General features: G+C 40.2%; 1 protein-coding gene across 1 annotated transcript in view; it reads left to right on the top strand.

The window, feature by feature from the left end:
- Window positions 1-15040, top strand: part of DNAH11 (dynein axonemal heavy chain 11) — a 281712-nt gene that overhangs the window by 221946 nt on the left and 44726 nt on the right. The window contains 3 exon segments of the mRNA XM_059728936.1: window positions 1073-1246; window positions 5177-5412; window positions 7810-7932. Of these exon segments, the coding sequence (XP_059584919.1) occupies window positions 1073-1246; window positions 5177-5412; window positions 7810-7932 (533 nt within the window).

Below are 15040 nucleotides of genomic sequence, written 5' to 3'. Positions count from 1 at the left end.
AGGGCTGCCCAGACCCTGCCACCCCAGCCCAGATCAACCACCACCTAGAGGTATCACTGGGCACCATAAATCCATCTAGCCTAGTGTCCTGTCTCATGTACTTGCAGAGCGTGAATGCTGAGGGAGAGAGTAAAGATGGGTATATCCAGAGTCTTCCACCCCTTGCTCGTCTCCCATTGCAGCTTCCATCATTCAGAGGTTTAGCAATTTCTGATTCAGAGACTGCACTCGGAGACTCCCATGTTCAATGCTGATGGATCTTGCCTCCAGGAATTTGCCCAATCCCCTTTTGAACTTGGTTAAGCTACCAGCCTCCTTAACATCTTATGGCACTGAGTTCCACAAGTAAATTTAATGCATCATAAAAAACAACTTTCTCTCATTTTAGCCTTCTCTCTCAGACTCTGGTCTTGTCTGAGAGAGACAACTTCTCTCTCTTTTTCTGGATAACTTGGATTTACATATTTAAAGCAGAGATGATTAGAAATGGAAAATCTGACTATTTTATCTTTGTGGCACTCGTGTTCCACATATTGTCAAATTTTAACAACTGAAGTGAGTGTTTCTGATCTGTTGCCACTAAATTGAAAATACTTCATAAACAACCAATGTTTCAATTAACATATTTTTCCAGTTATAAGTGTCCCTGTATGTTTCAGGTTTTCAGGTTCAATTTGACAAAAAACAGCATTTCCCCCAAATATAAATTGATATTTCTGTGATGGTTAACTAAAAACTGAGCACTGTGTGACTGAGAGTCTAGTCATAGGTCAGCCCTTTGTAATTTGCTGTAGCTATCAGGAAATCCAGACTCTACAAGAATACATGCATAAAATGGACCAAACATGCCCTGACACCATCTCTTTGCTCTTTCAGCCCCAAGACTGTCTTACGAGTACTTGCATCTGTTACCTTTTACGGGACCACTGTGCCATAAAGAAAGAGTCAGTCTCTTAATAGCCTTGCTTTAAACCCATTGGTATTTTTTTATGTTAACTTTTCTGCCAACTTCAAGTTTAAAGCTATGATTAATATATGTTTGTTTATGACATTTTATAATTGTGGTTTGCAGTCTGAAAACATTCGTTGGAGCCAGTCTATTAAACACTTGGAAGCACAAGAAAAGACATTATGTGGCGATGTCCTATTAACAGCAGCATTCGTGTCTTATGTTGGATCCTTTATGAAACAGTATCGTCAAGAACTGGTAGAACATCTGTGGATTCCTTTCCTTAGATCACAGGAGGTAAAACACCTTGTAGGAAATGGCAGTGCATGCTTGAAGCTTAACTCCCCCCAGTTGAAGGCTTAAGAGTACAGTTCTGTGCTTAAGTAACTAGAACAACTTTGCAGAGTACATATATGCCTTTCAGCAAAAAAAATATTCTCAGATTGCGGGTACTGATTTTTTGTATGTTTGTTTGTTTTTCTACTTGGGATATGCACACTTGAGTGAGTTCCTTTTCCTTTCCTACATCATCTTTCGTAGGCCAAATTACCTGTGTAATAGCAGCTATTACTTATCGTGATGTGTAAAGATAAACTCTGCTTAACTTTCAGGTTCCTAGAAGAGTTTGTAAGGATGGCAGCTAGAGGCATTTTACTTGTAAAATGAGTATTTGATAGGAGCCATTGATACAATATACATGGAGCCCTAAAATGCATCTCCCACCACCCAGCAGTTCATAAAACTTTGCCATAAATTGATCTCTCTTGCTTACTGAGTTTGTCGCACAACTTTTTAAAGGAGCAAGATGCAACACGCAAACATCTGAACCCCTTGATGGCCTTCTTGTCTGTATTGCTTTAATCTTCAACGCCCTGTATCGCTCTACCCATGTCTATTTTTACTCCCCTGCAAAGCTTTGTGTTGATCCCATCCTCTCCACTCTGTGAATGCTGCCTATCTTTGTCTGTCTACTTTGTTTTGTGGCCCAAATAACTGTAATAACTTGGCACCTCACACTTCTTAAAGCATTTTACTTTGCATCTTCCCAGGAAAGAAGGGAAGTGGTATCCCTGTTTTTAAAATGGGTAACTAAAGCATAGAGTGGATTAACTGGTGCTGAGCAAACATTGGAGGTATATGAGGAGGTATATGAGTAAGCTGTCCTGGTTTCCTGCATCCATGGGTCCAGTGCTCTAGCCACTGGGATGTCCTCCTACCCTCATAAAAACATAAGAACTGCCATTTACTGGATTGAACTCTATGTCCATCTTGCCTAGTATCCATGGGTATGTGTCTGGTTCACTTCACAGATGCCCTGACACCTGTCTCTTCTGTGAGCAGAGGGAGATCTTGGCCCACAACTGCCTAGAGTGCACCAGGCTATAGCCCCTTCAGTGCTTCCTCCAGAACCTCTTGCTGAGGTTCTGGCTGCATTATTCCTCTCACCTTTTGGTTTATGCACTCCCCATCCATTTATTTCACCAGGAAGGAGTCCCTGGGTGGGGCACCCTGCGGTGACTGCAGGGCCACTTCCCTATCCCTGGTCCTATCCTGTTGCCAGACATAGTTTCACTGGGCAGTATCCACAGACTCCTTGAACTCATTCAAGGGCCTGTGAGCACTGTCCGGTGTGCTCTGCTCAGTGTTCCCTCCCTTTCCTCCCCTTGGTGAACTCTTTTTAAATATATACCCTCACTCTCATCCCTGTTATATTTTGCTTTGTCCCAAGGAATTGGTTACTTACCCAGTGGCCTTCCTTCTAAGGGAGGCTTACAGCGTTTCTTAGTGGTCATTGGCCCAGTCCCTTAAGCAACAAATAGGCCTGTGTCACATAGTGACAGAGAGTGGATGATGAAAAGGAGAGTGAACAGGGTATGACCAGAGGTTTTTCTACTGTTCATCTTTTAGATCCACAGTCACTACTGTGTATGACCTCCCAGTCTCTGTTGAAAGGCCTGATCTGTCCACATTGAAGTGCCTCTTAAACACCTACTTCAGCTTTGCTGTCTATATTTATATAAAAACTGTGTATAAATTATCTATTTTATTTCCTTTCTTCTGACATCTTTGTACTTACTTGTCTTTAGATAAAATTTCCACGAAGCTGGAAACATCTTTAGCTCATGGGAAGGCCCTTAGTGACCATTACCACGAAAAATCATAATCTTCAGAGTACAGTTTTTTAATAGAACTGTACACTCCTGATGCTTTCACTGAAAGGTAGCTGGCAAAATTGCTTGTTTCAGTTTTGACAATTCTCCCAGTGTTAGAGAGAGATATGATTAATAAATTCTGTTTTAAAAATATAGTGAGATCCTTGCTAAATGCTCTTCTTTCTAAAGGACAACAGTGAAGGTAGTGCACTATGGGAACAAAAGATACAGTTGTGCATTAAAATGTATAACTTGCTTTGTCACAGAACACTAATACCACCACAAAGTTGTATCAACTATGCAAACCTATTTATTTCAGCTCTCTAATTTAAGGAGACTGCTTGTTTTATCGCCTATCAGTAAAATGAATTTTATTCTTAGTCATCCTATGTGTTTATATAAATGTGTTTATCTGCTATCTGTCTATATACACTCATAGGTATGTATGCTGTATGCAGGGAAGTGTACACATACCGATGTGTTTGTATTTTGAGTGCATTGGTTACATGGTAGTTTACATTGTGAAATTGGCAGCTGTGTGATTAGAATCATGATTTAGGCCATTTTAAACAAATACATCCTTTGTTACAAAACAGAAACAGTTTTGTCTAACAACAAAATTGTTGCCACAGTAACTAAACTGGAGATATGGTGCCTTCCATGTTAGTGTTAATTTTGTACAAATTTGACTCACCTAAAATAGATGCAGTTATTTCTTGAGTAAATAACTACCAAAATGACAGGTTTCTTGATGTTACTCCATGCTTTTAAAAAGAAACTAAAGTATTAATTCAACACCTAGATATTGTATGTATGGTAGGGAGGAATAGTATGCTAAAAATAACAATGCAAAGACAACTTCCAAGTGGTTAGGGAATTAGAAGGCTTAGATCAGTGGTTTTCAGACTGTTCTTTGGAACACTGGGGTTCCACAGTAGGTTGTCAGGGGTTCATCAGAGATTGGGGGTAATGGAAAGGCAAGCCAGGAAGCTCCATGCCAACTCACATGGTCCATGGAGCCAGTGGAAGGGGGTCCATGGCAGAAGTGGTATGAAAGAATTCAGTGATTTGAGTAAGTTTGAAAACCACTGACTTACAGGACCGGTAGTGTGGAGTAGTTCTCTTCTAACTTGGAGTTTTGACATTCAGATCAGGCTGGTATTCACCAAAAATAAAAACCTGAAATAAAATTATAAGTTGATGGAATCAATAGGAATTTCACATTTTTTTCACTAGCCATAGAGTATACTGCCTATTTGGAGGTTTCCTTAAAATACTTGGAATTTTTTAATTTAATTATTCTTCCTATCTTTTTTTGTCTCTCACTGCATCCATAGCACTGCTGAACACACCTTCATTAAGTACTGTTTTGAGATTTCTGATTTTTATTAAAACACATAATGGCAGAATAACAGAGAAAGTGTGACTACTTGCTTGTGCTTTGACTTAAATGAAGTGCACTGGAGACCACGGTCCAATTCATAATGAAGAAGTGTCCATATAACAAAAGAACATTGTTATGCTTGATTTGTTACCTAGTTGGCTGCCTCTGCAGAGAACAGATATATATGGGGAATTTTATGTAGTAGATGAGCTCTTAAGAAAGCTGGTGTGAGAATCCTGTTATGCAGCTACCTATGCTGCACATAATCTGTAAAGAAACAGTAAACTTTATTCTCTAGAAAATCTTTATTCTCTACCTATTATGTACTATTCATGGTCACTATATCTGTGCCAATATAAATAATCTGCTCTAAAGGTTAACACTATATATGCATCAGTTTGTGATATACAACATGTACTTTCATTTAACAAAATCATAGTTTTTAAAGTTAGTTTCTTAAATGAAAAGAATATGCCATTTACACTAGTCCCATGAAATAGTATGTTTGTCTTCTACACATTACATATTCTGATGCTTCTGTTGACATCTGATAGTCTACAGGGCCTTGCCTTCTTTTCCATACAATATACCTCTATTTCTAGTGACCCTTGTTATCTTGTGCCTTGCACAGAGTCTCATCTCGCTATTTTGTAACCTTGCTAGATCATTATATTCCACTCTGATTCAAAGGTTCCTATTCCAATAACTGAAGGCCTGGATCTGATTGCCATGTTGACTGATGATGCTACAATTGCAGCATGGAATAACGAAGGCCTACCTAGTGATAGAATGTCAGCAGAAAATGCCGCTATTCTAACGAACTGTGAGCGCTGGCCTCTGATCATAGATCCCCAGCAACAAGGAATTAAATGGATAAAGAATAAATATGGAACTGACCTTAAAGTCATACATCTAGGACAGAAAGGGTATGTGTAGACTGAAGAATTTGTTTTCCCATTTCACCATTTTAAAGTTTACCCTAATTTTTTACCAGGGATTTGGTTTGTTGTGATGTATTGTCTTTTAAATGTGAAACATTACATTACTACTGCTTATTTTTCCATAGTATCATTTTCCACTTAAAAAGCTCTACTTTTTCTGCTGTGTTGTTTTCAAGCTAGAGAAAAAATATAGTTTGAGATGCATTGCACAAGATAGTAAAATCAGTTTTTCCAAAACTAAGATCCTAACATGCTGGCTTTTGTTCATGTTCCTGATTACATTACAACTTAGCCAATAAGATGGTGACATATGTAGCCATTACAGAGTGAGAGACTCAATCTAACGTTTTCACAAATGACTTTAGCCAATATTCGGTATTCTCCTGGATATCAAAGATGTTTTGAATTCTAATAGTGAAGTTTAAATTGCATTTAAATATCTATCACTCCTTTGGAATGGATCAGATTTATCCCTTCTCAAGATGATTCTGATTTATGGAGAGGGTTGTAGTAGATTTTCAGCTGAATGTTATTTTTCATGCTACCACATGGCTGTCTAATAACTTTATAAACCTTTGAAGGCTATTATCATCAAAGAGACTATTATCATCAAAGAGACTTATTTTTATTGATATCCAGGAACAGCAGGCATTTGCATAGCCTAGAACAGCATGTGGTCTCAATAATACCACTTTTTAAAACCTCTGAATCACTGAGGAGCTTTTCAGCTCACTGTCTGCTTTTCAGCATTTTTCAAGTTCCATTAATGCGAAGTTCCATTAATGCGAAGCAACAAACTGCAGAACTGATTGCTCTGCAGTTTATTGCTCATGGAAAGCTCCTGGGCATGCCATTTACATACTTGGGACCACAGCACATTGAGCTGAGTCGCAGCAGCCCCAGGTGGCAGAGAGTCTGGGTGGGTCAGCCTGCCAGCCCGGGGCTGCTCCAACTGGGCTCAGTGTGCTGCAGACAGGCTGGCTGGGGCACAAGTGTGCTTCAGCATGGGGCTAGCTAGTAGGCAGCCCCCACACTGAAGCACCCTCGTGCCCCAGCCAGCTGTGTCGGCTTCTACATGTTTGTTGCTGCGCATGAAAATACGCTGCAGCAGGGTAGTACTTGTATTAGTTTTGTGCACCCTAATAGGTGCACACATGTAGATGTTTAGACATTTACTGGGCAGTTAATTAGTCAAACGCACAGTAAACATCTCACATAGACACACCTCTTGACTTCTTTTACTTTACTATTATATGACCTGCTGCCTGTGATTTCTAGGGTCTGGACTCAGGGATCCAGGAGGTCTCTTCCAGACCTGAGTTCCTGTGTGTCAATCTCTTTGCCATATCTACCTTGCAGGCACATTGGCTGCTTACAGACATGGGGGAAAAAAACAGTGCTTTAAGCTTGGTGCACCCCCACACCAAGCACAGCGCACACCCAGACAAAGCATCGCGTTAGGTGGACTCACTATATATCCAAGAAAGTCTTTTATTTCTAACTATTTATAAAATCTCATTAGGATAGGATTTAAAAAAGAGACAAAGACAGACTTGTATTTTCAGTTAGTATTTATTTTCTTAACATAAGAACCTTGGCTGCTTACAGACATTTAAAAAAAACCAACCCGTACACAATGTTGTTTTAAACTCAGTGCACCTCTGTGCCAAGCCCAGCACATGCCTAGAAGAGGCAGCCTGTTACTTCAACCTAGTTTGCCCAACATCTACATAGATCAGGCACTTCAGTGGGGCTTTTTGACACTTTTATCGAAAGCTGACACTGGGGAGCCAGGTTAAACTAATGCTGCTTCTTCCAGTAAAGTGCTGTTGTATTATTTTTTCACATCTGTCAGTGCCTAATATGTCTCTCTATTCTTGGCTTTGAAGACCTAGCCCACCATATGTTACCCTCACTATAGATTACAATTCTTCCAGGAGCCTGTGCAAGTTCTAATACCTCTTTCAAGGCAGCATGAAATTTATAAATGGTGATATGTAAAGCCTTAGAGCAAAAAATAATAGACCCAGCAAGGCATGCTAAAATCTCCTAACATTTATTTTGTGGCATTCCATCTTATACCTGTTTATAATGTTTATATAAAGACTTGCAGACTCCTTCAGGCAGGGACCTGGTCTTCTTATTTCATTAAAAAATGTAGAATGCCTTTTTATATGAGTAGAAAATAAAGTGCAGAAGTAGACTATTACTCAAAACCACCAAAGTTTTAACTATTAGAAGATATATCTGTCTGTGTAATATGGCAGGTTGCAACTGAGCCCTTAAACAAATATTTTCTCCAGTTTATAATATATGTAGCAGAAGCATCTTATTACATAATAAGAAGTCTGTCTTATTGCTGGATTTTATTTTCATACTAAGGTTTCTGAAAACCATTGAAAGAGCTTTGGCCTGTGGAGACACCGTCCTAATTGAAAACTTGGGTGAAACAATAGATCCAGTACTTGATCACCTACTTGGAAGAAACACAACTAAAAAGGGGAGGTAAGTATTTTTGAATGATCAGGATTTTTACATGAGGCTTAGTGCCACGTTATTCCTGTTGTTTTTTCTGTTCCTTATCAGCTCAAAGCTTGGTATTCAACTATTAAAAAAAGAGAGAGAGAAGGGTGCTGGTTTACAACTGGTAATGAATGCACATCAAAAATTGAGAATCTGGGTGTAAACACCTCAAATTTTTTATGATTTCAAAATGTAGAACTACTGATTTTTCCTGTCTTCAAGGCTACCCATGCAATCTTATACAAACTTTGCTATAAAAACTCTCATTTTTTTTCAGTTTTTACTAGTAAATGAAAGTGCAGTGGCATCTGAAATTGTTGGGGGGGGAGGGCAGAGTAAATCAATTTCTGTGAACATTTACAAATTTTTTATTTTTGGAAAATGACTTTCCACTTTTAGTAACTCTCATATGTTCAAAAAAGCATTTATACCGCAACCTATATGTAAAGCAAATATTCTTATTATGGTTGACAAATTATAACAATGTAATAAATCAGAAGAAATTAATGAAAAAATAATTGTTCTACCACAACATAAGGTATTTATGGCAAATTCTTACTGGCTTTACATTATTTTCCCTCTCTCTTACTGTAGTAAATGTCTTACCCCTAGATAATGGCTGGTCCCAAAGACCAATTAAATAAATACATGCTTTTTTATCTAGTTCAGTGGGCTTTGGTCCAGAAATTGATAGATCCCTTGTTTTTTTTAGATACTGACCTGAAAAATGAGGGGGAAAATTCAATTTCATGACTGACACAAAATGAAAATCTCTCTTTTTTTTCTTTTTTTTTTTTCTTTCTTTGAGAATCTTTTATTTTGGGAGTGAGGGACAAAATGATTCACCTGACCTGGAACAAAAGATTACATTTCCATTTCAGTCATTTGTAACAAAACCAAACTCATGGAAGAGAAAGGCTCGACTTCAGTGAGGCAGAGTGATCATGTGCCAATTTTACCTATCACTCTGCAGTTGGGACATTCAGCAAGGCTACGGAAGATTCAGGGTTCAATTTTTTTCCCCTGCCTGAGGGCACCTGCACCTACATCTCCTGCTGATATGTTAACTGATATTCTGGTGCAGGGGTGGGCAAAATACGTCCCACGGGCCAGTGGGAGTACAGGGCCCACACCGGTGTCCCGGGGCCAGTGCCGATGGGGCCCAGAGCAGGGTGGCAGGAGCACAGGGTCCCAGCTGGCAGGGGCTTTATGGAGCCAAGCCAGCTCCCCGCTCCCTGCTGGTGCAGCCCAGCCCGGCTCCACAGACCCCTGCCCACCTGCACCCCGCTTTGGGCCCCATCGCTGCTGGCCCTGGGACATTGGTCCCAAGACATTGGGACACCGGTCCCAAGATGGTGACCAGGGGGCAGGGCACGTATCAAGGGGCAGGGCTACCCATGCAGCCCTCGCCAGTCTGCCAAAACTGGGGAAGCGGCCCTCCGCTCAAAATAATTGCCCGCCCCTGTTCTGTTGGGTAGTTTTCTGTCTCTCCTGTTGAAGCTGTTCCAGTTTGTATTTCTGGGTATAACAGACTGCATGAAACAAGGACTGAAATCCAGGTGTTCAATTTCTCAAAAGAATACCCTAACTTCCTAGATATAGAGATTGTCCTAGTTTCTCTCTGGTATAACATGTATTTAAGAACTTCATATAAAATAACACCTGTGACTAGAGACAGAAAAAACCCACCACAGAATAACATGTAGCCTTGTGATTAGGGTTTGGGTGATACAGATTCAAATCCCAGCTCTGAATCAACCAGAGGGAGAGCCTTTAAACCCATATCTTCCACCCTTCAGGAGAGTACTCTAACCAGTGTGCCCAGGAATTAAGGAGACAGTGATTTCCTTCTCTTCTTTTTCCTTCACTTTGCAGATCTAACTCTTTTTTTTTTTTTTCCAAACTGAATTTTTAGCAAACTGTTTACTGAAAAAATTGCTTAAGTTGTAGATAGGCAATGGTGGGGAGCTTATGCTGCTACCCATGCTGGGGGCAATTAGTGAATATCCCTCTCTAGTGCCTGCATCATTTGACTATGTGACCAGTGGTCAGATTTCAGTGTCCGCCAATGCTGTGAGCAAACTGGAAAGAAATGTTTAGTTTGGTTATGTCAGTGTACACCTAAAATGAGTATTATCAACTGGTTCATTTTGGGGGCTCAAACTTGGCCCCACAAATTTGTCTCTGATCAAAGGTGAATTTTTGTTTTTCCTAGTCTGAGGAAAGTTCTTTTCTGCTGTTTTACAAAAGAAAAATACCTTCAGTTCTGAGAGTAAAAGAGATACAAGACTTAAGACACACTCATCACATGTGCCAGGGGCTCTTTAAATTCTTTTTGCATAACCAGCATTGCCATACAGAAGGGACTGGTTTCATATGTACTTCAAGAATTTATGGCTAGTTAAGTAGGCTGGCTTTATTAGCTCCAGATTAAGGGAGACAATGCATCTGTTACTCGCATTTGCCAAAATATATGTCTATTATTGTTGGGTTATACTCAACTTTTCTTCTTGTTTTATATATATATATATATATATATATATATATATATTATCCCCTTTATTGTAAGCCACCATAAGCCTTCGGTGGGAGGGGTTTCATATGAGATGAATGAATGAAAGCCATGTGCTTCGTGCCTGCACACAAAAATGATGGGATTTACAGGAATTCAAATCCTTTTTGAACACACAACTGGTTTAAGACTAACGACATTTTATACGAAAGCAAAATATTGCCCTGTGCTTTCCACCCTTAAAATGCTTTGTTTTCTTTTTTTCGTAAATAACTAAACTCTCTTAGGCTCCCTCTAACCAGTTAATTCTGCAATTACTTTGAGACCAGTTACACATGCAAAGTAGCTGTCACGCCATGAAAAGCTCTAACCAGTCATCAAGTTAAACCTTGAAATATGTACTAACATTATAGCTGGTTGCTATTGAGTTTTAATTTGCACATGTAGCTGGGGCTCCCAGCCACAGGGCTGTATCATGCCTAGCTGGGTCTGGGAGTCCTGCAACTGAGGAGAGTGTCAGCTCCAGTAGCTGCTGACTCTGGGTCGCAGCAGCACGGAGACCAAGTCCCACAGCTATGGATGCTGGGTCCCGGCAGCATGCCTCCTGGTGCCAAGACCCATTTGGGTGCCAGCAGCCCCTTGGCAGGGCTGCAATCTTCCAGTCCTGGGCATGCACAGAGCTCCCGGGGCTGGGAGATCACAGTTGCTATAGTCTTCCAGCCTCAGGAAGGGTATGAAACTCCAGGGGAGTAAGATTGCAGCAGCTGCGTCTTCCAGCTGCAAAGGTGCATGAGGGGCCCCTGCAGCTGGGAGCCTCTCAGCTGATGAAACCGTTAATGCTCAACTGAGGGGGATCCCAGCAGCAGGAGTTTGCTTCTTGCCAGTGCACTGACAGTAAAGTGCAATGGGATCTAATGCATGACCCCACAATTGCACCTCCTGCCATGCACCTCCAGGCATGTATTAACCCCACTGCACCTTTACTTCCATCTGTAGAGGGGTCCTTTGACCCACACTAAATACCCAAAGTTTGCTAAGTATGTGTTTGTAAAAGTGAGATAATGTGTGGCCTGATTTTGTTTACACTTACATCAGTATCAATCTGCAGTAACTCCGCTGAAAGAGATCAGAATTGAGTTCCATGCTTTTGAAGTCTTATTAACTAATTTTGGACATGATTCAAGAAAACTAGTAGGAAGAGGTATGATAAAAATTATAGGGGTCACAGCAATACCATTGCACAGTTACCCTGCAAAGGCTTCTACGCAGCAGAACAGAGGTGCATGCACATGTCCACACACTCATCATTTTAATATCAAGTGACCAGTTTAAGAGTTCTTTGCAAGTGCAAATAAAAGTTCTGCCAGTTAATATTTAATATTTTTGTGTGGCCTTCTGTTCGCTGCATGTTGAAAGATATACCACATTTTCATCCTGGAGCAGTAGAAATATACAACACTTCTCTACCAAGTGAACTGGGTTTTCATCATTCTGGATTTTGTATTATTATTATTTTAGTAATTTGTATTAGGCATTTTTGTTTTTCTCCTAATAAAGGAAGACTAGAAAGATGCTTGTGATAGATATGGTACAGCCTAACAGTTGAAGTTCATTAATAATTGGAATGTTGTAGAGTATAAAGTAATGAATACTAATTACTCCTTTCATGTCTGACAGCACCCCATGGACCAATACATCAGCCCAGACTTTAATTTGGTTCTAGTAATGGTTTCATCAATAGTACATTAATTCTGTGTTTGAAAAGATATACAGTTGAACCTGACCCACACAGTAGATACCACTGTCATAAAATGGCCACATACTGACAACAACTGGATAATTACAAATAATTAAATCCACTGAACTTCAGACAATCCTAATTTTAAGTAAAATATATCTTATGATATCAATCGACAGAAAGCATAGCCAGGGAGATTTATCAACTTGAACTTCTTCTAAAGCAAATTTACTAGCTTGCATACTAGAAAATGTGCTGATCTTTGAACAACTTCATAAAATTATATCCCCCTAGTTTACTGAGTTTAAGTCTTGGACATGGTATATTACCAGCTAATGATGGCGTTTCTGAATGAAGACTGCAGGAGAACTTCTCAACATCAGACAACCTTGCATAAATATTGCTCTTCTATTACCTGAGTGATTACACAATGGGAGCTGTGCATAGTCAGTATTTCTCAAAACCAGGCTTAGGTACTTAAAAACAGATTTAGGATCTCAACTTTAGGTACCCAAGGTTAAAAATATGGGTGTCACATTTATTTTTTGTTTTCAGAGAACTACTTTAACAGAGAATATGCATGGGAATATGATCTCTTGTTTTCACAGGGAGTTTTTTTCAAACTATTATGTATGGGTTACAACGTAGAAAAATTTTATAAATTCACACCACTTGGAGCAGCTCAGATTTTCTTATAGTTTCTTTGGTTGCAGCAGGATAAAATGAGTAAAAAATAATCAAAACTTTGCTGATAACATGAGCAAAAATAAGTCTAGACGCATGTACTTAGGTCCATCACAGCAGCAAGGAGTAAAATGATGCCATTTTTATATAGTTGATTTTTTTTTTTGACAATAGCCTACTCTAAGAGAAATGGTAACCATTAAATAATCGGCTGAGAACAGCAATTCAAGATGATTTAATGTTTTCATAAATCTTCATTCCCCTCCCAATCCCTCCCTCCCCTCCCCCCCCACTTTGTAGACATCATTGTATCTATCATAAGCATCACTTTCTATAGGTCAATGTCATTTCAACTTGAAAGACTGATATAAACATCTGAGGTGACAGAGGGACAGATTCATTGTTTATTAGGTCCCCAGTTGGGTCCACGTGAGTAGCCACTTATGCTTGCTCAGAGACTCTGCATGTGGGCAAAGGACCATTCATGTGGATCCAATTGCAGGACTGGGGCACTCTGAAGTACAGATTGTACTTTAAGATAGCTCAAGGTCTGAGCATTGCATACAAGCCTAGTGTTCATCTGGTCACATTTTTTCTATTCATGTGAGACTTGACTGTTACAGTTTTGTGTAAAGCCAAGATAATTAACTCAGTTTCTACACAGGAATAGCCTTCCTCGCTTTGCACATCTTTCCAGCTGGGAAACTTTAAGGCAGAATTTTTCTTCACTAAACTAGTTTGACCAACTTGTACAGTTTGCCTGCTGAGATTGCTAAGTAACAGCTCCACTCTACGCTTGTTTGCACCTGATTTGTTCAGCTTTTCTCTCTGGGTTAGTGGCTGGAGTTCACAAGCCTGATGCAGAAGCTTTTAATTTTAAACAACAGGGTTTGGAATAAAGCTCCATTGAAAAGTGTTTCTTTTTTCCCTTTGAAGTAAGAAAATATTGTTTCTCCTAGCATTCTTGTCCAAAAAAAATCTACGTAGCAGTGCTCTTCATTTTGACTGAGCTGCTCCTAAATGCCTATTAGCTGGAACCTGCCATATTTTCTGCCATGTAGAGATGCTATTCTTCAGTGGAAACTGTGCTCTCTGAAATATGCACCTTTTAATTGTTGTGTTGTTAATTACTTAATTCTGGATTCTTAAACATGTTTCTACTATGCTACTTCTCATTTTGAGCACTTCACATCCTTGTCAGCATCCTACTTTTGGGGTTCTGGACATAATCCTGCCTTTTCACTCAAGAAATGTGTCTGGAAGTGAAAGGCATTTCCTTTGCAGATTTACTTAGCTGGTGGTGATTAGTCTTCAGTAAGTGAAGTTTCAACTTCCAGAACTTTCAGAGTATCTGCCATTGCAAGAGATTGTCTTCCTGAAAGTGGGCTGTTATGAGCATCATACAAACTGCCTCCATTTCTATCCTTATCTTTTGATCCAAGAACCTTTGATCACTTTTGTATGCAACTGGAAGAAAACAATGGAGTGTTGCTTTGTGTCTGGGGTCCTCCAGGAGAGAGAGTAGAGGGAAGGTGTGGCAGGGACAGGGTCCCCACCCCTGCCATGCTCTCACAGGACTGGCCATGCCAGCCAGGAACTCATCTGTCCAGGTATGGACATGTGGTACATCTCTGGAGCACAGGGAACCACAGCTATCAGCAATCCCAGGAGCATGAGAACATGTGCTCTCTGATTAGCCCACAGTGGAAAGTGGGCAATTTAAAAGGAGGGCACTGAGAGAACTTAGTATTTGGTATCCCCAGTGTGGGAAAACTTCACAGGAGCCTGCAGGAGGGAAAAATCCTGAAGAAGAAACCCTGCACGCCAGACGCTTGGGACCGAGACAAGTCCATGTGAGGATAATCTCCCTGAAAGATAAGTAGATGAGATTAGGGGGGAGTGACAGCGAGGGGTGTCCCTGCAGAAGCCCCAAGCTGGGACCCCAGATGGAAAGAACATCCATGGGAAATGGTTGGTGAACCAGCTGAGTAAAAGAATGAGAGGGAGAGAAAAGTGAACCAGCCTGTAGGGGCAAGTGGGGACCAAGAAAGAAACTGAGGCAGATGGACTAAAGAAAAGGGTCAGACTGTCCTGCTGGTGAGGAGAACTGAGAAGGAACTCTAATTCTATGGCAGAGCATGCCCAGGAAGAGGGAG

The sequence above is a fragment of the Alligator mississippiensis genome, chromosome 5 (genome assembly GCF_030867095.1).
Source record: "Alligator mississippiensis isolate rAllMis1 chromosome 5, rAllMis1, whole genome shotgun sequence".
NCBI classification, from domain to species: domain Eukaryota; kingdom Metazoa; phylum Chordata; order Crocodylia; family Alligatoridae; genus Alligator; species Alligator mississippiensis.
The sequence above is the reverse complement of the archived record's forward strand: the minus strand, read 5'-3'. Positions and strand labels throughout refer to the sequence as shown.